At 41.9% G+C, this 27,066-nt stretch overlaps 1 protein-coding gene across 1 annotated transcript in view; it reads right to left on the bottom strand.

Moving 5' to 3' along the window:
• Positions 1-2,194: 2,194 nt before the first annotated feature.
• COMMD1 (copper metabolism domain containing 1) overlaps positions 2,195-27,066 on the bottom strand; it is a 53,910-nt gene continuing 29,038 nt past the window's right edge. The window contains exon 3 of the mRNA XM_035110435.3: positions 2,195-2,456. Within this exon, the coding sequence (XP_034966326.1) occupies positions 2,349-2,456 (108 nt within the window). The 3' untranslated portion in view covers positions 2,195-2,348. The remainder of the gene's footprint in view (positions 2,457-27,066) is intronic.

Genomic DNA, 27,066 nt, shown 5'->3' with positions numbered 1-27,066 from the left:
GTGTGTGTGTGATTAGAAACTGCTGACTTTTGCATGGCTGGACTGAAGTCTATCATAGATAAAGATAAGAGTCACATCTTTCGACCCACCTTACTCTTTGCTTTTGGACCCATATACTATTGCCATGCGGCTCCAGTAAGGTTGCTCCCGGTGGATTCCAACCCTCAGGTTTGATAAAGATTCCTCACCCATGATATAAACCAGGGATTAAACTAAATTGGGTTAGTTCCTGAGCTTGTGCATAATGTGGAACTGCAGGCTGCTCCAATGTGAAAGCGAATTTTTCACTCTCTTCCTCTCTTGTGGGCAAAGAAGGACAGTAGAGTAGGAGCAGATGTTCCCACTAACCATCACATCGTGTTCATGACAATGAAACCAGGATCAAACTGTGGTTTGGTATCCAGGAGTAGTCCTTCGGAAAACCAGGTTTTCTGGGAAGAGATGTATTTCCGGCTGCCCCATAAGCAATGTTTTGTTTTTTTGTTTAAAATATTATTTAAAATGTGGAGGAAGGGGCAAGAGAACTAGGACCTAGCATCAAATTATTTCTCACACTACTGTCAGAAAAAGCAGGAATGGGGCCACACATGGGGGTCCTGGGCAAGAACCAGTTCTCCTCTTGAGGCAGATAGCCCCACAGAGAAATGGGAGCAATTTGAACCTTGTAAGGAAGCCAATGCCAAGGTGAAATGCCACTTGACATGCTGAATAAATTAGTTAAAATATTTAAGGATGTTCTCAAAGGAGGGGGAAGAAAAATCCCAATAGCAACCCAGCCAAAGGAACCCCCCCCCCAAACCCCCACCATCAAATCCATCCGCAGAAAGCAAGCAACAATACTGTAACCCCTGAGAGGTTCTGGAGTTCATATATGCATGTCACTTTAATATTTTGCCCTACTCTTTACATTTTCAATATGCACTGTAAAATACCACGAGGCATTGCTCTACAGATGTAACAGTTCATGCTGAAAAGTCTTTCTGCTTTAATTTGCTCTCCATCTGAAATTACACCTATTTGGGCTTTTCAAATGACTGGATAATAATTTCAAGCATGGGGTTTTGAACTTTCATACATTGTGCTTGAAGTAGCCAAAATACACTCATGCTTAATTTCCCTGATAGGGTCTGACAGTCTGACAATGGTTTCCAATTATGAACTCTTTGTGTATACAAACAAATTGCTGCTGAATATGAAGGGAAATAATATACGGTAGGAATTTACTACTGGGAATTTTCTCCTGGGCTATTGTCATATAGCAGCCACTGCCACAACTCACTGGAGAGAGGACTAGGCCTAGGCCTCACTGGCACATAATGTAACTAGCCGCCCCCCCCCCCCCGGACCAATCTGTGCATTGGTCTAAGCCACACAACTCTTCCCCCCAAAGAAGGGGGAGCTTGAGTGTTTTTAGAAATTGAGCCAGAATGCACACACGAAGGCCTGTTTAGAGTACCTGTGCCACATATTATGTGCAACAATGGGGTATGCACCTGCCCTTTTGCCATGCAAGCTGCAGTGCCAGCTTAAGAGAAGTGTCTGAAGTGGTCTTCACATCTGAACCAGGATTCTTGTCTTCGTTCCCGAATACCGACTCTACGTATAACTTTCCATTCTTTTCACTTTCACATTCGTTCTCATTTGAGTTACAGGTCTGCCGTAGTTGAAACAAAATTAAAAAAATTCCTCCCAGTAGCACCTTGGAGACCAACTAAGTTTGTCACGAAAGCTCATACCAATGACAAACTTGGCTCCTGCCAACCTAGAACTTCGAAAGCACGTCAAAGTGCAAGTAGATAAATAGGTACCGCTATAGCGGGAAGGTAAACAGCGTTTCCGTGTGCTGCTCTGGTTCGCCAGAAGCAGCTTTGTCATGCTGGCCACATGACCTGGAAGCTGTATGGCAGCTCCCTTGGCCAATAATGCGAGATGAGCGCCGCAACCCCAGAGTCGTCACGACTGGACCTAATGGTCAGGGGTCCCTTTACCTTTACCTTAAGGTGCTACTGGAAGGAATTTTTTTGTTCTCATTTGAGGCAAGGGAGCTCTCTTCTGGTCTCAACTGCTGGATAAAAAAAAGTGAATAATAGCAATACCTCCTGTTGTTCTGCAGGGCTCTGCTATTAACTCTATTTTAATCCAATTACATTCTTTTGTTTTAATGGGTGGAATGATCTTTGCAAGCGTCTATGCATGTTTTTCCTGAGTTACTTTTTTGTCATCTTTATTTCAATTCTTACATGACAGAAGAATGAACTAAAATATTTCACAACAAGCATGATGACCAACCAAAGGAATTAACAGGAATTGAAACATATTTTGTGCCATACACAGTTTTAACTCAAAAGCTAGTTTGATTGAGTCAGAGAAGTAATGCTGTCTTCAATCTCCGAAAGCTTCCTCATCATTTGATTCAATTTGCTCTCATCAAATTCCAAAGTCAAAAATTCAGATTCCTGGAACAAAGAAGGAAGGAAGATGTTAATGTTAGGAAAAAATGCTGGAAACTTAACAAAGAAAAAAGATCAGGAGCAAGAAAGACTATTTGGATGAGAACATCTGTGGACTGGTTCCAAACTAGACTTTTTCCTTCACAGAAATGCTTTGGAATAATGACTGTGGAACAGTAAAAACAAAAAAACAGTATGATGAAAGGAAATATCCATATTGATTTTTATTCCAAAAGGAAAGTTATATGAGTATGTAACAGCAACACAGCCCCCACCCCCGAAAGGCGCAGCAGTAGGGTGGGGGCCTTAAGTCCTGTGGGGCCTTAAAGACAAACCAATTTGCTGCAGCATAAGATTTCATGGTCCCACTATCTATCACATGCAGGAAGTGGTATAGATTACTGATGCACACAGAGAGTCGTCAAGGATAGAGCTTGTCACATGGTCTACATGATCAATACAGTGTAAGAAAGCGACCATCCTATTTTATAAGGCATTGTTTTTTTACATAAAGCTAATATACATGAAGGTTAGCTTTCAAATTTCCTACATTCAGAAACCGTTTCTGCATCAAATTGTCTGCTGAAGAATGCCTATACAGTACATCCTATATAATAAAGTCCCTGTGTCTCTGCGTCCAGATTCCGTGTGTCCCGTTTTCCACGCTAATGCGCATGTGCCCCAGGGACACAGGGATTGGACAGCAGAGACTGCACGCGCGCACACACACGCTCTCCCCACCCCCCCTCTGCCAACCGCCGCTCACCCTCGCACTCCCCTCTCACATTGCCACCCGGCTCAGGTCTTGAGCGGTTGGCGTGCTGCTGACCAGCAAATACGAGCGGGCGCGAGGAAAGCGGGAGCCGGACGCTGCTGTGAGAGGGGACAGAAAGCCGCCGTCGCGGGTCTCAGGGGAACGCGCCGGGGCCCTCTTCGCTGCCGCCGAGTGCCTCCACGGGCACCACCGTGAAGTTGGTGGGCATGGCAACTCGCTCTCACCGAGGTTCCCCGGCCGGGTCCCACCGTGCCGTGCCTCACACGGCCGCCGCCGCCGCTCTCCTTCCCCACCCACCCGCTTGACGTGCCTGCGCCTCCGCAGCAGGAGCTGGAAGGCCGTTGGCGGCGCTTGGGTTACCTCAGCAGTCAGTCAGTGGGTCGGTTGGTCGGGCCATCGGCCACGCATGCGTTCTCTCCTCCCCCCGCCTCAGTTGACAGTCAGGGAAAGCCTCAATAAAGAGGTGTCGCTCCTCTCACACATTCTAGCGCCCGTTTACTGAACGGGCTTCATGATACTAGTTTGACATAAATCCCTTGGGTGCAGCAGCGGTTTCTGTGAAGCGGTTTCTAGCATACATTACACACACAGCCAGCCTCTTGGGCTTCATTTTTGCCCCAGAAACTGCTGTTAAACTCCAGCAGATACCCCCAGTATGTGGTTGCACTTTGTGGATTTTGCCCACCATTCCCCATCTTTTCATTTAAGAGCCCCTGATAAGCTTCCGAGGAACTCTTCAGAGTTGTGTTGTTTGAAAATCGCAATACCAGGACAGTTGAAACCCAAACCAGACGCCTTGCAAACTAGTTACAGGATATATATTTTATCTGTCCCAGAATGCCAGCTCCAGTCAAGCAACAATACTGTTAATCAGATCATTCTTATTTTGGCAGAGGAGCATGTTGGGCATTCCTCAGCACTGAGAGCAAGAAGAGCAAAGAAACTACTGTATTTTACATGTCAGAACTACTGATACTTACAAATATGCTGTACTGTAAAAGAAAAGGATAAATATGTACTGATACATACATTAACGTTACAGAACCTGCTTTAATGTAAACTGAAAGACACGGGCTGAATGTTATACATATTAATGAGGATTAATATGTTTTAAACTGGGCTATGGAGCTATCTGTTTGTGTCTTTCAAGGAAGAGTCTGTAAGTCAAAGTTATAGTGAAGAATTTGCAGCCTTTTCAACAAGTCAAACCAAAAATATACAGTATGTGCAGGGATTTAAAACACACACACACACACACACACACACCCTCTTGCTGAGTCAATTCTGGCTATGAAGGAATGTATAGGCAACAGCAGCACCCCACCTCAAAAAACCAGTCAGGTTTTTGTTTAACATACTTTATCTAAATAGTCTCTGAACTGTTTCATGCTAGCAGTCTTTTTTTCTAACAGAAACAAGTGAAACCAAAACTGAAAACAACCTTTCTGGCATAAAACTTCACATTAAAAACAGAGAAGAAAAACGAGGATGAGCACACTGGGAATGGAGGGCCAGATATATAACCTAAGGAGATTTTTGTTCCAAATCTCTTATACATATAAGGCTGGTTCAGGCGCAGCCATGCTTATTTAGCTGAGAAACTGCCCTCCACATGAGAGGAAAAAGCACAGAGTCATAATGGTCATAGGGGAGATTTGTTTCAGGATCAGCCTCCAGCAAAACTGACTGGTTGGCAGTTGTGGCAACAGGTCCTCCCTGCTCTAGCAAGTGGGTGAGGAAGAGACTAAAAGTTTTTCTGTTGAAAAGGTTGGAGATGGAGGAAGGGGAACCAATCTTCTAGGGCAAGGCTTCTTCAAACTCGGCCCTCCAGATGTTTTTGGCCTACAAGTCCCATGATCCCTAGCTAGCAGGACCAGTGGTGAGGGATGGTGGGAATTGTAGTCTCAAAACATCTGGAGGGCCGAGTTTGAAGAAGCCTGTTCTAGGGAAATGCTTACTTGGGTGAAACTCAACTTAAAAAGGGGGAGTTGGGGAGTGGATTTGATTCTCTCCTTTGGCCTGAAACCCTCACAGTAAGAGAAAAACGTTAGAACTGAAAGCATTTTTCCTCAACCTTTCCTCTTGTGGAAGCAAATTCCATAGTTATTAAGTATTTGGCAAGTTCTGACTCTTCCAACATTCGGATACACATGATGTCCATGAGTGCTAGAATTACGAGAGAGGGCGAAAAATTTTTCTCTATCCACTTTCTCTATGCCAGGCATAATTGTATATATACTTCTGTCATGGCACCTCTTATTTGTCTTTTCTCTAAAGTAAAAAGCCCCAAATGCTATAACCTTTCTTCACAGGGAAATTTCTCCATCCTCTTGATCATTTTATTTGCCCTTCGGTGAACCATTTCCGACTACAATGTCTTTTTTGAGATGAGGCAACCAGAACTGTACACAGTACAGCAAGCCCACAACATAGGGTTATGTTCCAGGGATCACACCTAAAGCCAAAATTGTGTATAGTGAAAACACATTGGGTTCAATGGTGGGTGGGATTGCCAAAGTCATTTTCTACTTTTTTTGCCATGCACATAAAGCTGAATGCACACAAGTTAAATGTGCATAAGTTACGGGCTTACTGTATTCCAAATGCAGTCACACCATATATTTGTATAATGATAGCAGCAGTTTCATATACAGTTCCTTTCCTAATGATAGTTAGCATGGAATCTGCCTTTTTCACAGCTCCTGCATGTTGAGTCGACATCTTCATTGACCCCAAGGTTTCACTCTGGTCAGTCACCACCAGTTCACCAGTTTAGCATGTATGTGAAATTAGGATTTTTGCACCAGTGTGCATCATTTTACACTTGTTAACACTGAGTAGCATTTGCCATTTTATTGCCCATTCACTGAGTTTTGAGAGGTCCTTTTGGTCCTTGAACAATTTTAATCCCTGAACAATTTAGGAACATCAACATACTTGGGGTCCTCACTGCTCAACCCTAACTCTAGATCATTTATGGACAAGTTAAAGCACAGGTCCCAAACTGATCCTTGAGGGACTCTACTTTCTATATCCCTCCACTCTCCATTTATTCCTCCGCACAGAATCATAGAGTTGTAGAGTTGGAAGAGACTGTGAAGGTCATCTAGTCCCAACTCCTGCAATGCAGGAATCTTTTACCCAATGTGTTCGAACCCACAACCCTGAGATGAAGAGTCTCATGCTCTACCCACTGAACTATCCCATATTCCACACTCTCTGCTTCCTGTTACTTTACTAGGCCCTGATCCCCAAGAGAACTTTGCCTCTTATGCCATGACTGATAAGATTCCACAGAAGCCTTTGGTGAGGCACTTTGCCCAAAGGTTTTTTGAAAGTACAGATACAACTATAAGCAGGGAATTTTTTTTAAATGTATGCAGCCAATAAAATCCATGATTCACAGTCTAGCCTATTTCCTAGCCAAGGAAATGTGAAAGGCTATTTTTGTCAAGCCTGTCAGATCTGCTTGCGCAGATTGATAAGTGCTGTCTGCTTTGCTGCAGTCAAATATGTTTCTTATCAAAGCCTTCAGAATGCATCTTCATTCCCCCTGCCATGTTGCTTGGCCTCCTACATTCTTCCCAGTGACATTTAACAGTACTGTACTCTGAAGGACACAAACATCCTTTGCTAAATCATATTTTAGGGACGCCTGAATCTGTCCCCATAACTCGCTGTTACTCTTGGGTGATGAAAGTTCAGTAGTTTCGGACAGGCACTATAATATATTTAGCATATCGGTTAACAAATATAACATGAACAATTTTCAGCTTTTCTCATAGAGTCTTTTCTTTCCACATGATTGTCTTTCTAAGCCGGCTGGAGGCTGTGGAATGCATGGAAAAGTGGTGGCTGCTTCTGCGCTACTTGTGCATGTCAGCTGCTAGGCAGGGAGGCTGAGCAGCCTAAAAAAAGCCTCGCTGTGCCTGCAGTCTTTTTGGAGCTTCCTCTGCCCCCACACTGGCTCTGTGAAGGGTTGTCCTCACAAGCCACAAGGACTCACCAGCTCTCCCCCACAATTTCCTGGTTTGAATCTATTTACTTCCCAGCACTGCGGATACATGGTCAAATGTGAGTTGATCATGTGTAAGTGGGGGGATGCCTGTATAAATTCATTGGGCTGTATCCAATGCTAGCCCTAGACATATTGAGGTTAATGGTCATGACTTCATCGTTGAGATTCCTGCATTGCAGGGGGTGGACTAGATGACCCTTGGGGTCCCTTCCAATTCTACCATTCTAATTCCAATGAGCCTCCTCTAAGTAGGACTAGCATTGGATACAGCCCATCACTGCAACAGAGATGTTTATCTAAGACAGGCATAGGCAAACTAGGCCTTCCAGATGTTTTGGGACTACAATTCCCATCATCCCTGACCACTGGTCCTGTTAGCTAGGGATCATGGGAGTTGTAGTCCCAAAACATCTGGAGGGCCGAGTTTGCCTATGCCTGATCGAAGAGGATTTGTGCACATGGTATTGCAGGAAGATGGCTGTTCATATAGATGCTTGCAAGTGAGGGGAAGCTAGAGGCACACAGTAGGTAAGAGTATTTCTGTAAAGGCCAAAAAGTTCAGGAACTAGTGATACAGACTATCTAGGCCCTCTTTGTACAGGTGTACCATGTGCAGTGGTCTTGCTTTCTTTGGAGAATATAGGCTGCAGTAAGCATCACCTGAAAAAGGTGCTTTTAAATCAATTTGACTATGCCTTTGGAAAATGTGTTCTCTTACCTTGAGAGTGAAAAATTGCTCACCTGAATATATATGTCTCAAGAGACCTTGTTAGTTGCTGTTCAGTTAAGATTTCTCCCTCAACGGGACTTGCCTAGATGTAGCTACAAAGCCATTGCTGCTAATAGAAATGAAAGTAAAAAACCAATATGAAATGTGTGTAGACCCTGAAAAAGACTGTGTCTTGCTTTTTGTAGCTGAGTATGACAGCTAAGCACACACAGATCACATACAATGAGTAGCATCAAACGAAGGCAAACAGACATTGCTGATTTTATATAAAAAGAGCAACTTTGGCAATCTCAGAAGAGACAAACTAGTCCATTGTGCAGTTAGGTAAGGATGTTGTATAAAATTATTTAACATCCTATTGCATCCACTGCAACTGAATCCAATTACAGGACTCAAAACGTTATTTGAAGGACTATTCCTATCCTGTGAGGTTCAAACAATTTATGATCACCAAATAAAAGCTGGATAATTTCAAAGTTAATGAGATGCAGAACAATCTTATTGGCCCAGTTGTTTTCATATGCACTACAATCTTGGCAGCAAAAGAAAAGAACAAATCACTATTCATTATAATTTCTCAATACAGTGGTACGTCTGACTATGAACAACCCTGTTAATGAACTATTCGGTGAACAAACTCCACAAAACTTTGCCCCAGAAGCCGAACGGAAGCTGAACGGTGGAAGGACACTTGTGGCGGGGGGCCTCAGTAGGGAAAGCACACTTCGGTTTAAGAATGCTTTGGTTTGAGAACGGACTTCCAGAACGAATTAAGTTTGTAAACTGAGGTACCACTGTAAATATAATTCTGACATGTACAGTGCAAACAAATGCATGTCTACCTTGAGGTCAATTAGATTACTCCCAAGTAAGTGGATACAGAATGGCAGCATCAAAATCTATGATTCCTTCCATGGGAGAAGCATTTGATATCCAGAATTTTTGTTTGCTTTCCCATAATTAGTTGGGTATTACATGATTTAAGAGGCTATGTTATAGGAGGAGGGGGAAAGTTATCCGTCTTTCAAGAGGAATTGTTCTTTAATTCTTCTAATGTAGAATCAATCATATCCTATTGGAGATTAAATTGAAGGGACTGGAGCAAGTCCAAGAACAGCAGGAAAGCCTTCCGTTTGCTACAGTGCAGTAAATTTAATTTCACTGCTTTTATGATATTACGTTTTTTTTCAATCCATCATTTATAACCCTTAAATCAAAGGAGGATTATTTACCAGCACTCAAGTTAACCTTTCCAGGCTCAGCTCCAGTTGGTATGTGTGAAGTATTGCATACAAAGAATTTGAAAGCTACGTTCTAACCCACCATAAGCAGAATCCACTGGCAATTCTTCCTATACAAGTCCTGCTGGAATGAATGGTGAAATTAACAAAAGCACATACAATGCCCCTTTGTTTTCATGTTGGGTTCTAAGATTGAGAAATACAAATAATAGTATTGGCGTTGCTAGTCATTAAAAACAATTGTACACAAGCTTATGAACTGTCCCTTTCTTCAGGTTTCAATATTCAGAACAAACAAAGTCTTAAGTAGGGTGGTTCCTTATGTGTTGCCGGAAAAGAAAATATGTATCACTGAAGACGATAACAAAGGAGGACACAAAAAACCCATTAGTACAGTATTGGCCTAACATTGTAGACTCTGCTGTTGAATTTCTGCCAGTTGTGCAGCTGTTAAAAATACAAAAACGTTGCTTCTTGCTGAAGGGAACCTTCAAACACTCAGTGAGAGGAATCCATGTGTTCCAAGCGCAAAGGAAGAACGAGATAAGGACAGTGGAGAGGGAAGAAAAGTGTCCACACTCCTGGGAGGGAAGAATGGAAGCTGCAGAGGGTGGACGGTCAGAAGTGCTGTCACCCTGTCACCTGGCTTGCCTCCCTAATTTCAGTGGGACTGGCTGCAATTCCTTTGCAGACAAAGAAAGCCAACCCTCTCAATTTACGGTACAGGGATACCCACATCACTCTTTCTCATTACTCCCTCCGCCTCCGGGGGGGGGGGGGGAGACTGTGGTGAAATGATGTTTCAGCCCTTTGCAGAAGAGATTACAACTGGGGAGCAGATGCGATCAAGAGAGGAGGGGGAGATTTGGCTGTGCACACACTCCAGTTTACTTTGTAAGCAGCGCGGTCCCATTACTAGTTTATGAAGTCATGTAAGCATGTTGTTAGCCACATTCCACACTTTGCTTATAGTTTCTTGAGAAATGCTGTATTTTGATGCATTTATCCCCAACCACTTGTTGTGGAAAGTTACCTTTGCCCTGCGTGTTTCAAATTTCAAATATGTATTAATTTTTAAGTACACTACAATGGTCACACAGGAAGGTAACATGAAATGCTGTTCGTTAACATGGCTTTTAAGGTTTATAGGGAGCAATTCCCTGAGTAGAGATGTGTAGCATTGTGCTATAAGGCAGCTGCAAACAGTCCAGTGCCAGTGAACGCCCTCACATTGGTGATTCTCCATCTTGTGTTTTTCTACATTATTGAAAAAGGGAGTTTTGTCATAATCGCTTGGAATAACTCCCTGCTCTGTGTTGCTAGGACACGGTTCATCCATAATTGATTTGGATTAGCTAGTTTTTAGAGCTGGATGTTTCAATATAAATAAAAACTGTTAAAATATCATCTTCAAAAGTTTGCAGCATTAGCATGGAAAGACCATGAAACAGAAGGTAATAATCTAAACACAAGAAGAATGACATATTCCAGAGCACTATGCTACTTGGTATGTGCACAGAGACTTGAGACCTTTATTTCTTAAACATTGGCCACCAAACAATGCTACACTAAAGGTTTTTTAAACATAAAGGAGTCAGGGGCATAGGGTAACTATATTTCATGAAATATAGAAGTAAACAAGAAGTAGTCCAGGATGTACCGGTACATATGGAGACCATTGTCTGCATCCTTTAGGGTTTGGATTGCATCCAAATCAGAAATGTATGGTGGCAACACTATCAGAAAATTCTCAATGAAGATCTCATCTCATTCAATGAAGAATCTCATGGAGATACTGCAGTAAAAATTTTCATCTGTCAGGTTGATCTTGTTTACACCAAAGCTGTTCAGTACTTATGCTTTGCATATATTTCGAGTGAGCAAGCAAAAGAACATTTGCAGGGCTCTCACCACACATTCCCCATCTCAAGGGGCCCACCAAGATTACCTAGGGCAGGAAAAGAGGGACATAATGGCAAAGGGCTCCACTTCCTCAGTGGAGCACCCTTTTCTACCACGGAAAGGAATGGAATGAATAGTCTCAAGGTTTTGTTCTGAAGCTTCTGAACTTGTCATGCCTAATAAAGGTTATTGATTGATTGATTGATTGAGTAGTCTCAAGGGGAGTGTGACGCTATTTGCATCAGTTCTTCCACCTCTGTATGAGGTGGCATGAATTGAAGTAGGAAGCACTTGCTGACACCTTGGCAATCTGGCATCAAATAACGTTGCAGATGAAGCGTTTGCTGAAAACAAAAGTAAAGTCTCAGAGCTTGCCATAGTCAAGTGACGAGGGCAGGGGAGGGCAAACACCAATGTGGGCAGTGGGAGAATTTCATTGTGATGGATAGGTTAAACTTGTAATCAGAGGGAATTATTATACCAAGAAAGTAATTCCCCACCCCACCCCCAAAATCAACTTTAGAAAGTGTCTAGCACTAAAGTTTGTCCCTATTTATCTGTATTTTGGCAGATTTCTTACTCAGTGTCACCCCTCTCAGGTCTTCACTTTTCAGACCAATTTTCCACAATGCTTCCTTTTTCGTTGACTATAAAACTCTAACATTAGCTCTTGCAAGTTACTTTTCTTGCCTTCAGAATGGGTCCCCTGCCTACTCTTCATGACCCCATGGACCAGAGCACACCAGGCACTCCTGTCTTCCACTGCCTCCCGCAGTTTGGTCAGACTCTTGTTGGTGGCTTCGAGAACACTGTCCAACCATCTCGTCCTCTGTCGTCCCCTTCTTCTTCTGTCTTTCCCAACATCAGGGTCTTTTCCAGGGAGTCTTCTCTTCTCATGAGGTGGCCAAAGTATTGGAGCCTCAGCTTCAGGATCTGTCCTTCCAGTGAGCACCCAGGGCTGATTTCCTTCAGAATGGATAGGTTTGATCTTCTTGCAGTCCATGGGACTCTCAAGAGTCTCCTCCAGCACCATAATTCAAAAGCATCAATTCTTCGGCAATCAGCCTTCTTTATGCTAATTTTATTCAATTCTGCGACAAGATTAAAAAGTATAGGCATTTCCTTAAAACACACACATCCAAAACTTTAAAAGTGGTCAGCACAAAAGCCCCTGTAATTACCGGTAGGTAAGCTTTATGCCCTCTGCAACCGTCATCCACTTCTGTTAAAAAGAAAAAAAAAATAGCTTGCTAGACTCTGAGCTACATCAAACCGAGGCAGGCTGTTTTCCAAAGCACCAAATTGGGGTTCAAACAAAATCTGGTGGTTGGTGCACACCCCTACTAATTATTTGTATAAAGAAGTCAAAGTAATTAAGATACAATTTGTACCCTTGATGTTTGAAAGATTAATAATATAAAGTTTGCTGCAGAAGTCCCGAGAAGGAACTTAGCTATGCAATAGCTGAGTGAATATTTGCACAGCATTCTTTGAAGTAAATGAGGACCAATAAGGCAATTATGCCCAGTTCAGCTTTGATGACATCCTCTGACATAGAATCCTAAAACTCAATTATGGTTTATATATAATTACACACTGCTTCCTTTTACCATTCTAAATTAATTACATATCAATGTCATTTATTTTCAGTCTTCTCATTATTCTCTCTTATATTTGAACCAAGAGCACCTATTATTTCTTGCTTACATATGCCATCGAGCGGTTTCTACACAATGGTGAAAGTAACCTTCTAGGATAGTTTCACTATTTGTACCAAGGAGAGAAAACTCCCTTTGCCGCTTCTAGGAGGGTAAAGCTTGCTCTTCTTTTTACTCTGAAAGGTTCTTCATGCTCATTGTGTTCTTTAAACAATTAAAAATGCCATTTGTATAGAAAGGGAAAGGAGAGGAATGAGTAAAATGTGGAATCCTTATCAGATTCTAGAAGTGGAAGGAATACCACCAGGCCCATTTATTTAGCTAGATAAAGTAAAGTGCTTTGCAGTCTGAAAGTATGTGCACAAGAACACTTAGATTGAATTACTTGGGCTTTAACCTCCCCACCCTGTTGTGGATTTTAATGGATGGGACATGGTTTTGAAACTATTAGTATCTGTGAGCTATTAGCTAAGTATTCCAAATGGGCAGCAACAAAATGTGAACTTGTGTGACTATAAGGACTGCAATTATGGCAGATGACAGAAGTAGTTTTTATTTTTGATGTTGTATCTGCTTGAAAAAAGAACTGTAAATTATGGAAACAATAGTAGATCTTTTAGCTACATACCTCAGATAATTTTTGATGAAAAATGAGTTTTGCTGCTAATAACTTGCGAAGCATTTAATATACTATTACTGTCAAACCTCAGTTTACACCTACCTCGGCGAGCGACCGCTTCGGCGAGCGATCGGCGCAGACCCGGAAGTGTTTACATCTGGGTTCCGCAGTGTCGTATGCGCAGACGCGATCTGCGCAGCTCACGCATGCGCAGAAGCGCTCTATTGGCGCTTCACGCACGTGCAGAAGCGTGCCTTCAGCGAGCGACCGCTTCGACAAGCGACCGCCTCCGCGGAACAGATTGCGGTCGCAAACCGAGGTACCACTGTATAGTATCACACTAGACTAGAGAAAAGGAGTTGGTCCCTGATTTTCTAACTGTCCTTTTCCGACGACACGGCAGCAGTCGCTCTTTTTTCCAAAACTTCATTAAAAAAAATTAAAGTTCTCACCTCTTCCAGAAAGAAAAACTTACTGTTTTTTATTCTATCATATGAACATTTAAGTACTTTTTGCATTGCAGACGTAAGAGGAAAAACAAATATTACTGATATAAATCGAGCAGAATACCCTTCCTTATTCTTCACAAGGTAGAAGATTCAGAGATTCTGAAAGGTGTTCAACTTAACACAGATAATTTTCCCTGACTGGAGTGGTTGTCAGTAACCTTCCTTATCTTTAAAGCCAAACATGATGGAACATTTTGTGTAGGAATGGAAAGGCATTAAAACTAAAACAAATTCAAAAGAGCCAACAGTTAAATTAGGCACTGTAAGCAAGTAACCCTGCTGGCAATCTACAGAGACAATGCTTTCAAAGCTGAAATAAGCATTTGTAGCGCTGCTCCCATTTAAGTAAACAAACACACATTAGAATTGAATAAAATTATTCTGGCAGAAGAGGCACAGCTTAATTTTGTTACACCATGATGCCTTGGCTTCACTTCCATTTTGTCGCACACAAAGAGCCCCGCTGTGTCAGCCACTGGGGAGTCAAGCCAGTATTGCACTTGAAGTCTCTTCACTATAGAATACAAAAGCTGTGTAGATATTGTTGTTTTGGGGGGAGTCATGGGAGCCTAACTTCCAGTTTCCTGGCTTTGTGGAGCTTGAACCAGCCCAAGAAAACCTTAACTCTGATTTGTAACCTGGCATTACAAAATGCATTTCCCTGAAACAAAATACTGGGGTTGCTTAAACATAAAAGTGTTGTAAATATTAATTGTTTAATACAACTGGTAATTCTCAAGGCTACAAGCATGTTCATTCACACTCCAAACTCCAAACTGAATTGCAGCCCATTGTGAAGGGCACACAGAAACAACAGTGTTACTGCTGGATTTCAGATCCTATCAATTTATGTGGAAATTCTTCAGTTTGGTTGTGTACCGGTATGTTTAAATGTTTTCTTTACTGTCTGACTACTTGGTTATGGTGCAATTATATATATTTTTCTGTGTTGTAAGCTGCCTTGTTCATGGTTTGAACTGTGGACAGGTGGCATACAAATAAAACCATGTGCTGTGTATTAAAGTAATAGCACAGCCAAGTATGTATTGTAATATAGAGTTTATTGTATTGAGTGTACAAGTTCCAGCGGGAACGTCTATCATTTGCTGGTTCACGGTGCAGGATTTGGCTCCTCTGCCGGATGGTTTCCGCGAGAGGGAATCCGTGCCATTGGTTCCCGCCAAAATGTATGGTATCTTTTCCCTGCTAGTCCTCTGTTATTATATAAGCCCCAGTTTTCCCCATTCCTGTGTTCTGGCTCTGACCTGTTCTTTGAAGTAAAGAGATGTTGTACCAGATCCTCGCCTCCAGCTTCTTATCTGCACCGGGCTGAAATCACTGAATACCCACTACACAACAGTATGTATGTATGTATGTATGTATGTAACAATAATGCTTATTTTAAACTGCTAACCACATAGCAATTCATTTTTGAAAGAAAAAAGAAAAGGAGTATTTTAAATCCCATTATATTCAGTAGGCTAGCATAGGCAAATCTGGTTTAGATCTGGAAGACACCTCCAAAACCTAGGAGCGAGGGCCCTTATTATTATTATTATTATTATTATTATTATTATTATTATTATTATTATCCACCCTTTCCTCTCGGAGGAGCCCAGGGTGGCAGTTATTAATTTCATAGATGCCATAGTTTAGCCATCAAACGCTTGAGTAAACAGGAATGTTTTTAATAGTGAGGGAGACTGACAAAGCTCACCAGGGCGGGCATTCCACTAGCAGAACCACCACAGAGAAGGCCCTGTCACGGGTCAACCAGGCATTATCCAGAGGCAGCACCACCAACAGGGCTCTTGTGAGGATCGTAATTAATGAACTTGAAAAGCAACTGTACTGCATAGCAAACTCCTCTCTTACACCTTATAGCACAAGTTCACTGGAATAAGCCCCTGCATGTGACTCTAGAGCAGGGGTGTCAAACTCAAATTCATCGGGGGCCGCATCAGCAGTTTGGTCACCCTCAAAGGGCCGGTTGTATCTGTAGGACTATGTGTCCACTCTTTATTATCATAAATTATTGTCACTGCATTCAATTATTACTGTTTTTTTGTAATAATGTAAGTAATAACTAGCTCTGAAAGCAGAAACATAGTCAGAATAATGGCAAGTAGATATTCAAATGTACAATTATTGTACAATTTATTGAAAAATGATTTTTGGTAACTGCACTGGGTGGTGGAGGCTCGCTAGGGTTTCATGCAGGACCTTTGCAGAGCTACTAGTACCTGGAGGTGCTGGGGTCCTTCTGCATGCAGGACAGATGTTCTGCCAGTGAGCCACCACCCTTCACCAAAGGGACTGGCTGAGGTTGACTCACTGGAGCTGCTCTCCTGGTTCCAGGGTTTAAGGGCCAGAAGTATAAAGCAGCATCCTATGTTTCTGAGGAGAGGGAGAGGGAGAGGGAGAGGGAGGGAGTGAGGAAGGAATGAAGGAAGGAAGGAAGGAAGGAAGGAAGGAAGGAAGGAAGGAAGGAAGGAAGGAAGGAAGGAAGGAGGGAGTGGGAGGGAGAGAGGAAGGAAGGAAGGAAAGAGGGGAGAGAAAGAAGAGTAGGAAATAAGGAAGAGAATAAAGAAGGAAAGAAAAAGAAAGAGGGAGAGAAGACGGAAAGGGAGAAAGAAGGAAGGAAGTAGAGGGAAAGAAAGAATAAGAATGAGGGAGAGGAAGAAAGTTGGGAAGGACGGAAGGAAGGAAGGAAGGAAGAAAGAAAGAAAGAAAGAAAAGAGGGAGCAGGAGGGAGAGAGGAAGGAAAGAGGTGAGAGAAAGAAGAGTAGGAAAGAAGGAATAAAGAAGGAAAGAAAAAGAAAGAGGGAGAGAAGACAGAGATAAAGAAGGAAGGAAGGAGAGGGAAAGAAAGAATAAGAACGAGAGAGAGGAAGGAAGGAAGGGAAGGGGGGGTCGCCAGAAAAGAGCGCGAAGGGACCCAGGGGCAAAAAGCATTTCCCCGGGCCCAGCTGTTTGTCGGCGCTTTGTTGGCGCGGCGCTTAAGCAGCAAGGTCCCACTGCTGGGTCCCGCTGGCTGGGGCGCTCGGCGGGCCACATGACGAGGTCTGGCGGGCCGGATTTGGCCCCCGGGCCTTGTGTTTGACACCCGTGCTCTAGAGAAACAGGAAAAAAAGACTCAGCAGGTTATGGGATAACAGAAATATTGACGACCAACACAAGGAAGCCATAACTGGACTGGGGTTTGATATACTGTAGATCTCGTATAACCCCTATTTTAAAACAGCTGCATTGATTGGCAGTTGGTTTCCAGGCCCCATTCAAGGTGCTCACACTCGCCTTTAAAGCAACTTAGACCCCAGAAATCTGAAAGATCATTTCCTTCCCACAGACCCTCTCCTCTCTGACGGCAACATGCAAAGGAGATCTCTTGGTAGTTCTGCCACCCTCAGAAGAGGGCAATCTGTGGCAGCCCCTAACTTGTGGAACTCCTTCCCCACAGACATGCAGCTTTTGGCAGATGCCAAAGGCACACCACTTTACCCTGGCCTTTGCAGCTTGAGATGTGTGCTTTTAGGACTCATCCTGATGTTGTATTTGAAATTGTTGTAACCCCCTGGGACCTTATGGTGAATGGTGGGACAGACATTAAAATGATAATAATAATCCTTTGATAGCTCAGTCAGTATAGCACGAGACTCTTAATCTCAGGGTTGTGTGTTTGAGCCTCACACTGGGCAAAAGGTTCCAGCATCGTAGGGTTTTGGAATAGATGACCTTTGTGGTCCCTTTCAGCTCTACAATTCTATGATTCTATAAGCAAAGCAAAGCAAAGCAAAGCAAAGCAAAGCAAAGCAAAGCAAAGCAAAGCAAAGCAAAGCAAAGCAAAGCAAAGCAAAGCAAAGCAAAGCAAAGCAAAGCATGCATATACTTCATATACTGTACATTATCCCCAGAGAGGAGACAAAGGCTGTAAAATAGTAGCTTATATAAGGACTCCCAGTAACTAGAAAATTAATAGCTGAGTGTACAGCTATGTTTGTGCAGATGCGAGATTAAAAAAATAAAGCTAAAATATGATAAAAATCCTCAGCACATTTTGCTGTCTGGTAATTAGGCAAAGCACAAGTGAAAATGTTTCAGAGTATCTTTCGTCAGAGTGCATTAAAACCACTGGGTTGTGGGGTTATGAATAAGCTCTGAAACAGGCTAATGAAAAAGCATAATTTAGTCTCAGCCTCGTTCACTTCTGCTTAGAGACCAGCACTGGCTATTATTATTATTATTATTATTATTATTATACCCTGCATTTTACCCTGACGAGACTCAAGGCGGCTTACAGATAAAAGCATCAAAAGCTAAAAACATATTGGGGGTAATCATTTAAAAAAGCATTAACAGAATTAAAACTATATACATATTAAAATATGTTTAAAAACATGAAATAATTACAGGAAAAACAGTAAAAACAGCATGGCACCAGCCCATTCATTAAAAGCGGTCAATTCTAAAAAGCCTGTTGGAACCCACATATTGGGGCTCCCTACCTACTGGCACCAGACAGGTGCCTTTGCTGAACCCTTTTTGACACCTGCACCTTTACCTTTACCTTTTAAAAACATTTTTGTTTTGGCAAGCCTATCTAGGTATGTAGAGGGTGGCAGGTCTTTTTATCTGTTATAGCTTTTAACTGTTGGTTAGAGTTTCTCTCTACAGCCAAGCAATATATTTTGTTAAATAAACATATAAAGTAAATAATGGAAAATGTAATGTATTAAAAATACAGCAACAGTACACTGAGCACGTTTTAGTGAATCATAGAATAATAGGGTTGGAAGAGACCACAAGGGCCATCCAGTCCAACCCCCTGCCAAGCAGGAAACACCATCAAAGCATTCTTGACATATGCCTGTCAAGCCTCCGCTTAAAGACCTCCAAAAAGGAGACTCCACCACACTCCTTGGCAGCAAATTCCACTGTTGAACAGTTCTTACTGTCAGGAAGTTCTTCCTAATGTTTAGGTGGAATCTTCTTTCTTGTAACTTGAATCCATTGCTCCATGTCCGCTTCTCTGGAGCAGCAGAAAACAGCCTTTCACCCTCTTCCATATGACATCCTTTTATATATTTGAACATGGCTATCATATCACCCCTTAACCTTCTCTTCTCCAGGCTAAACATGCCCAGCTCCCTAAGCCGTTCCTCATAAGGCATCGTTTCCAGGCCTTTAACCATTTTGGTTGCCCTCCTCTGGACATGTTCCAGCTTGTCAGTATCCTTCTTGAACTGTGGTGCTCAGAACTGGACACAGTATTCCAGGTGAGGTCTGACCACAGCAGAATACAGTGGTACTATTACTTCCCTTGATCTAGATGCTATACTCCTATTGATGCAGCCCAGAATTGCATTGGCTTTTTTAGCAGCTGCATCACACTGCTGACTCATGTCAAGTTTGTGGTCTACCAAGACTCCTAGATCCTTTGTGAAGATTGTTCTCACAGATATTCTCTGTCAACAATGGTATTTCCAAGCTCTCTTTAGAGAGAAATATTCTAGAAAAAGGACAAGGAAAAAAAATGAAAGGTACAGAAAGAACTGTGGAAGCTTCAGTTCTGCAGAGACATCTGTGTGGGCAGACTTTTCTCTTAAACCTGTGCTGAATATCACAGCAAACAAAAGGCCTAGGGGCCCACCCACACAGATCCTGTTGTCCTTGCTTATAGTCTGTATTTTCATTAAACATATAATTCATAATTTGTTGCACAAAGTAAGATCAGCTAAAGTATGGGGTCTACATTGTAATACTGTTCTTTCAGTGTCTTAAAGAAATTGAGCCAATAAAACAGGGCACATCAAAACATCTTTTAGCACCATGTTTGAAAAGCAGCCTTCCCAGAATAAGCTTTTATACAAACAGCAATATTTCAATTTGGGAAATTAATACAATGAAGTTTGCCTTCTTCTTTGACACCAATTTTTTTTATCCATAAGACAATGGAAGAGAACAACAATTTAATTATCCTCTATGCCAGGAAGGAGGTCCAGGTCTGTATTCATAAAACATCTGCTTTTCAAGAGGGACATGTTTGCAAGTGGATCTATATTGACAAACTAAGGTTTGTGATCAGCTAGGAAACCAGACACAGAAACTGTGATTTGCAAACTGTTGCTTGGCTGAATGCCTGAATTGACAAGTGATAGTTATAACCACAGTTCTGCTTCTAGAGATTTCTCAATAATGGATAAGAAAGTGAACTGAACTTATGAAACTGTTCTGAGGATGAAAAACATAAACAAAAAAGAAGCTTAAAATCCAAAATCCAAACAAAAAAGAAGCTTTAAATCCATGACTTGCCTATTATATACTTGGAAGCTCAGACTCTGGCCAGTGCCCCACTTCACATATCACAGTAAAGCATAATTAATAGTTTACAATGAATGTGCCTTTCTGGGTGGTTTTCTCTTCTCAGTTTGCAAACTGCTATTGCATGGATGAAACAAATGACAGTCTGTGGCTTAGTGTTACATCTGAAACAAGAATTGTAGCTTATTTTGCTTTGAGCTTGAGGCTCTCAGTTGTTTTAAGGCTGATGAAACAGCATCGGGTACAGCAAGAGACTCTTTTGTTCTAGCCACACATGTTGATTGCAGAGTGTTATTTGATAGTAAAGACAATCTGATACTATCAGATAGAAAACTGATAGTCTACCAACAATTGACCAATGGAAGAGGAAGATCTGGGACATAAAGATCATTAATAAAGTAATGAGATATAAGCAACTATGGGATGGAAGGATGCAGGCAAAATAAAATTTTCAACAAAATTGAATGGAGCTTCTTTTGTATTGGAATCTATATAAAATAGATGAATTTGTCATTTTAGATATATAAAGTATGACATAAATAAGTGTATGTATAATATTGCATACAAAACTAAATATTAAGCTATTTTTAAAAGGGATATTGGTTTCTTTGAATTTTAGAATCTGGTTAAAAGAGTTCCACTGAGTGCCACTCTGGATCCAACCCTATGAAAGGGGGTTAGGACACAGCTTATCTACAATAACATTCATCCTGGGACACACCAGTTAGGATCCCATTGTGGCAAAACACTTCATAAACACAAGATATGAAATGGAGACCTCCTGAATTCCACCTGTGCACTAAGTGCTCTGAAGAGTGATGCTTATTATTTTCAAGTCTGTGGGTGTTCTATTCTTCTAAATCTCTTGCTTAAGTAACAATGGCTATCTCCTGAAAATAACTTCCTTTAAAAATCCTTCTACAGTATAGTCTTTCTCATCAGTCAACTGAAATTATTTCAATACAGTAAAAATCATTTTGAACACTTTGTCCTTCAAGTTTACCATGTCTGTTTTTCTCTCTTGTCTTTGTGTTTACTAAGCTATTTTTTGCATAGCTTTTTATAATATCATCTACTAGTGATTGCTTAAGTTTTCTAACAAACCCTCTTCTCAAACCTTTCACTGAACTTTTGGAAATTACACTTCTTGCATTCAAATCTCTCATTTCTGCTGCAGCCTGCTGAGGATAGAAACATTGGAAAGTGAAAAATGAAGTGACTTAACATGCCCACATTTCATTGCATGCCTGGACTGGACAACCACCCTCATTTCTGTTCAGAACAGAGAGGTGCAAAGCGTTGTTCTCCCTACATAAGTGTTGTGGTGGTTAATATACTGTCAGCCTCTTTCCCTGCTTCTGATGGGGGCCAAGGGAGCATGCTCATCCCATTTTGTGGCCACTTTTTCAAAATTCCAAATGTGTCTACTGGCTCAAAAACACAGGCAACTTCACATTTAATCACTGTGAAAACATAGTTGGCTTTTATACCTTTAGGTTATAAAACTTCAGGTTCAAAGAATGTAGCCATTCCCCCCCCCCACTAAACATAGTCAAAAGTGGAGAAGAATGTCAATACCGAATGCCGCCATCTACGTATGGTTGCCCCAGTGCCCCTGAGAAAGAGAGATTGATTTACTGTCTTTGTACACAAAGTTTCAATTAGCTATCATGTATAACAGCTATGAATTTGTTGAATTCTTTTCTGAAGCTAGTGGTCATCAAAGTAACAGCATTCATTAAACTATTTGTTAGGACTCTGCAGTCTGTTTCCTAAAATCACGGAGCACATGTAAAACTCAGATATATACACATTTGTTTGTTTTTTTGTCTTCTTCTTCTTCTTCTTCTTCTTCTTCTTCTTCTTCTTCTTCTTCTTCTTCTTCTTCTTCTTCTTCTTCTTCTTATTTTGACAAAGTAATAATGATAAATAAATAAGAATAAAAATGTGCACCCCACCACCGAGACCATTCCATTGTAACTATCCAACCTCCCAAAATTTCAACACCTCTTGCGATGGTTTGACCCTTTCCATTTTAACAGTACAAATTCTACAAACACCCTCCATATCTCCTCAAAATCATTTTCTGCATATTCCCCCGTCTTACCTTAATGGCACATGTTAATTTATCACGAATAGCTATACCCCACACCTCTTTATACCTTTCTTCCATTTTATATTCTGCTTGCCCCTACCACTTCCTAGCTATTATAATTCGTGCAGCTGTAAATAAATTTGTGAGCAAGTCCTTCATAGCCTGTGAACCTTCCACCCCATCATAAATTGATAATAATGCTACCTCTGGACTTTCGGTCAGCTTTAATCCAGTGATTTCTGTTAGCTCCTTAAACAGATGTATACACATGTTGAAAGTATTTTATTTTGAAAAGAGGCGGATCTTCCCAGTACATACTCCTTACTCATTACAGATATGAGAAACTGTCAAGTAGAAAAACTAACCTCTCTTGATGTAGCCCATGATAAATTATCAACATACATAATCTATCCAATGAAAACATACATCTTCCCAAAGTTTTACAAACATCACATTTGCAGAGCTTTAAATGGAGTTACTAGCTGCTTACCAAGCTGCCTAATAGTAGCTTCTGGGGGCCAAAGTGTATCAAAATGACCTGCTGTAGTCAGTTCCCTGTGTTGGTGCCCTACAGCAGTGTGGGTGCTGATTTTCTTGTGGGTAGTGATGTGCTAGAAAATTCTCCGGAGAATATTCTCCACAAACTGTAAATTCTGTGTCGTCTATACAGCTGCTTTAAATGTACACACTTCATTAATTGAGAATATTCTCCAAAAGATTATTCTCGAGAATTTAATACCACTACTCGTGGGTTCATCCCACAGCACTGCTGTAACATTTAAAGGTCCTAACCGTACCAAGGTTGCTCATGCAGAATCCCATTAGAGGCAGATGCTGCGTGCCAAGGACCTGTGCGACTGCCCCCCTCCCCACATAATGGCGAACCTTTAATCATTACAACAATCCTACGGAGGCCATCAATTCCAATGCTTCTGCTGTAATGCATATAAAGTGCCTGAAATTGTTCAGATTGTATGATAAACAGCAGGGCCGGCCCAAGACATTTTGGCACACGAGGCAAAAGGCCCCCCTGCTGCCTCTGGATGGTATCTTCAAGGGAAAGTCCTTGCAGAACCTTGCCATCAGGAGAGGGTGCGTTGTAGCTCCGCATCCTGAGGTTCCCTTGAAGGACAAAGCTAGCGATGTGTGCTTGCCGCGCCGCAGCTCCAATCCCCCCCACTCTCGGGGGCTCCAAATTGCAGCCTTACCGGGGGAGGGGAGAGCCCGCTTTTGATGTCCACCAAGCAATCTGCCTCCAAAACGCACTATTTGGAGTTCTTCACGGGAGTCCGTCTCACTGGGACGGTGGCCCCCTGCTTTGAAGCGCCGAGGTCCTCTCCGACGAGAGAATCTCCGACTTCAATGGCGCCGCGACCAACCGGAAGTCCCTAAACTGCATTGTCATTCAGAAAGAGAGAAGTGAACTACTATGGATCTCAACTTTCAGCCAAACTAAGGATGTGGTTGTCCTCTTTTTCCTGTCAGCATGTACAAATGTAACTGGTGAAGATTTTGCTATCATTTCATCTCAACGCGAGGGACAGCTGCTAAATTTTCACCTATTGGGTAGATGCTAGACAAAACTAGAGTCCTACTAGAAAATAGGATTTTGTTACTTGGTTGCATAATTAATTGGAAAGAATAATTTTAGAAAACAAATTCCCCTAAAATATAGATTAAATCTTTTCTCATGATTAGCAGCCATGTGTTCATACCAGCTGGCAAAAATCCTCTTAATATTTGGCTTGGACCATACAGTACTCTCATCTCTCTCACCTCATGTGACTATAGAGCATCCTTTAATATATATAACTCACTTTAAATCCTTTAATTACAATCAATCTGTTGAAAGGTTGATTGTTGAAAGCCCATTTTGATGACACTGTGGAAAGCTTTCACTTTATTAAACTGGCATCAGACAAATTTCCAGCAACTATCTGATCAATTTTTCTGTAACACATGGCAAGCTTAAAGCACACAATTTCAGAAAAGCCTCAAGCTTTCCACTACTTTGTATAACATATAGAAGTCAGCCATGTTTTAATGCTCTTTTTAATTTTGTTTTTATTTATTTTTATATTTCTGTGAGAGTTGCCTTGAGTGCTGCCTTTTTCAATATAGAAAGGTCTACAGAACAGATCTAATCAACATTCATGCTTCATTTTAAAATCTGAACAAAACTGCAAAATGCTATATGCAATGTAAAAGAAACAAGAGATTACAGCTTTCTTACTACAGGATAACTGCTACCGCAGGATTAAATACAAATGAAATCAGTAGACCAGAAAGATTCATGGGTATGTTGCTAGGTAGACTGCACAAAAACATATGTGCTCCCTTCCCTATGCCATGAAAAAGAGGGGGGAAGCTTTCCCACTTTAAAGTTAGCGTATCTTTGGTTCAAATATGGAAGCACTTTGGCTTTCTTTGGCTGATATGACTGGCGCTCCTGTCAAAGCCATGGCTGACCCTGGGAACACCCAAATGGCTCAGGCTGTTGACACAATAGCCCCTGAGCTGCCTCCCACTTTGTGGAGCCTGTTTGGCCCCCTAGTATATTCCAGAGCGTAGGGTGAGGAAACAAGCTGGGAAATGGCTCAAACATGAGTGGCGGAAAACTCCAGTTGAAAGCAATTGAACACTGTACCTAGTGGCAGTGAAGGCAGCAAATAAAACATACTTGTTGCATCCTCATTGTGCTGTGGTCTAAACCACTGAGCCCCTTGGGCTTGCCGATCAGAAGGTTGGCGGTTCGAATCTGCACAACGGGGTGAGCTCCTGTTGCTCTGTCCCAGCTCCTGCCAACCTAGCAGTTCAAAAGCACACCAGTGCAAGTAGATAAATAGGTACCGCTGTGGCGGGAAGGTAAACGGTGTTTCCGTCTGCTCTAGTTTCCGTCACAGTGTTCCATTGACCCAGAAGCAGTTTAGTCCTGCTGGGCACATGACCCAGCAAGCTGTCTGTGAACAAATGCCGGCTCCCTTGGTCTGAAAGCGAGATGAGCACCGCAACCCCATATTCGCCTTTGACTGGACTTAACTGTCCAGGGGTCCTTTACCTTTACCTTTAACTCTGTGCCATCCAGTAGAGCAGGCACCCCCAAACTTTGGTCAGTTAGCTAAGCATTTTAATTTATTTACTTGATTTAGGGGGGCAACTGCCCCCCTGCCTACACCCATGGTTCAGTCTTAGTATTCCCATCGCTGGTGTGCAGGACTTCCAAACCACCCCCTTGTTTTCCCACACAGACATTAGGCTCCACATTTACATTGAGAAGGAGGTTGGCGTCGGGGGAGCAAAGAGTGGGAAATGTTTGCTATTCTAGAAAAGAAGCTGGGGGATGTCACTAGTATCGTTGATGCCACCCAAACCATGACAAAGGAAAATACACCCAAAGCAGTGTGTGCCATGCTCCATGTATGCCACTCACTTGAGGGTGGAATATGAGGTGTGAGGGGGTGCTATCAGAAGGAAAACGGGCCATCAGCCCCATACACACATAGCATTGCTGTGTTTGCATATTTCGGCTTCAGTTCTTTATCAATAAAAACAAGTTTTCATTCTGCCAAGCACTGCAAATACACACCCACAGAACTTGGGATGGTAATCATGTGAAAGGTCTAAAGACCTCAAAATAAATGTTTTGTCATGTTCCACATTTTTTCTGTGACCCAGCAGACATACAGAAAAGCTAAAAGAGCTCTTTGATGATTGTCTGCCATGGGACAAAATGAAATTAGTAAAGGAAGAAGCCAACATTTGAAGCAAACCAGCTAGAATTCTCCATGGAGAAATGGGATTTATTGATCTCAGTTAGGAAGATTTGTTCCTGCATTTTCAAGCGTTTGTTCAAAAGTATCCTTTTCCAAACTGCAGAATCTGTTCCAAGAACACAGGAGGCTGCTTTGTACAAAGACCACTACATTTAGCTCAGAACTGTCTTATTTATTTTGCATGATTTAAGTGTTACTTTAGTTTTATCTCTCTCACACAACCTGATGAAATAAACCCAACAAAAAGTGGATTCCATAATAAAATATTAGTCTTTTAAGAGCTGCAAGGGAGATTGGGTTGACTGATTTGCTTCCTTCCATTACCTCTCACAGCACAGGATATAACCGATGTTGTCACCCTTACAAAATGTTTAATATATGTTGTGTCAAACACACACACACACACACACACACAAATATTGTGATGAATAGATCTATAGAAATAGAGGTGTTTTTCAATTGGGGTGATACCTCAGATCAGGAATAGTGGTTTTTACTAATAATTCTCTTCTCCTCTGCAAAAACCCACCTTGAATTGTAGTTACACTAAGAATTATACCATAGAACAGGTTTCCTATCCTGTTGCCTTCAAGAAGCTGCTGTACTGTAACTCCCAACATTCCTGGATACTGGCAATGCTGATAGGGCAGATGAGAGTCCAACATCTGGAGAGGGAGGAAGGCTACTACAGATTGTCAGTTTAAGGACAAGGACTCCTTCTTAATGATTGGTTAGCTGCCCTGGGAGCTGTATTTGGCTGAAGGGTAGTGTATATTTCCTTTAAGTAAATAAATGAAACTTTAAACACCAAGGAGGTGCTTAGAGAGAGATGAGATTTCCAAGAACATCATTAAATGTGGCAGGATCTGGTGACTCACTTCCTCAAGCACCATTACAAACTCCAGCCACAGCAGCCACTTTATCCTCTGTCACATGTTCCGTCTGTCTCTCGTGTGGAGCTGACTAGACATCCAA

This window comes from Zootoca vivipara, chromosome 3 (genome assembly GCF_965207765.1).
Source record: "Zootoca vivipara chromosome 3, rZooViv2.hap1.1, whole genome shotgun sequence".
Lineage (NCBI taxonomy): Eukaryota > Metazoa > Chordata > Lepidosauria > Squamata > Lacertidae > Zootoca > Zootoca vivipara.
This window is presented reverse-complemented; position numbering and strand designations above follow the sequence as displayed.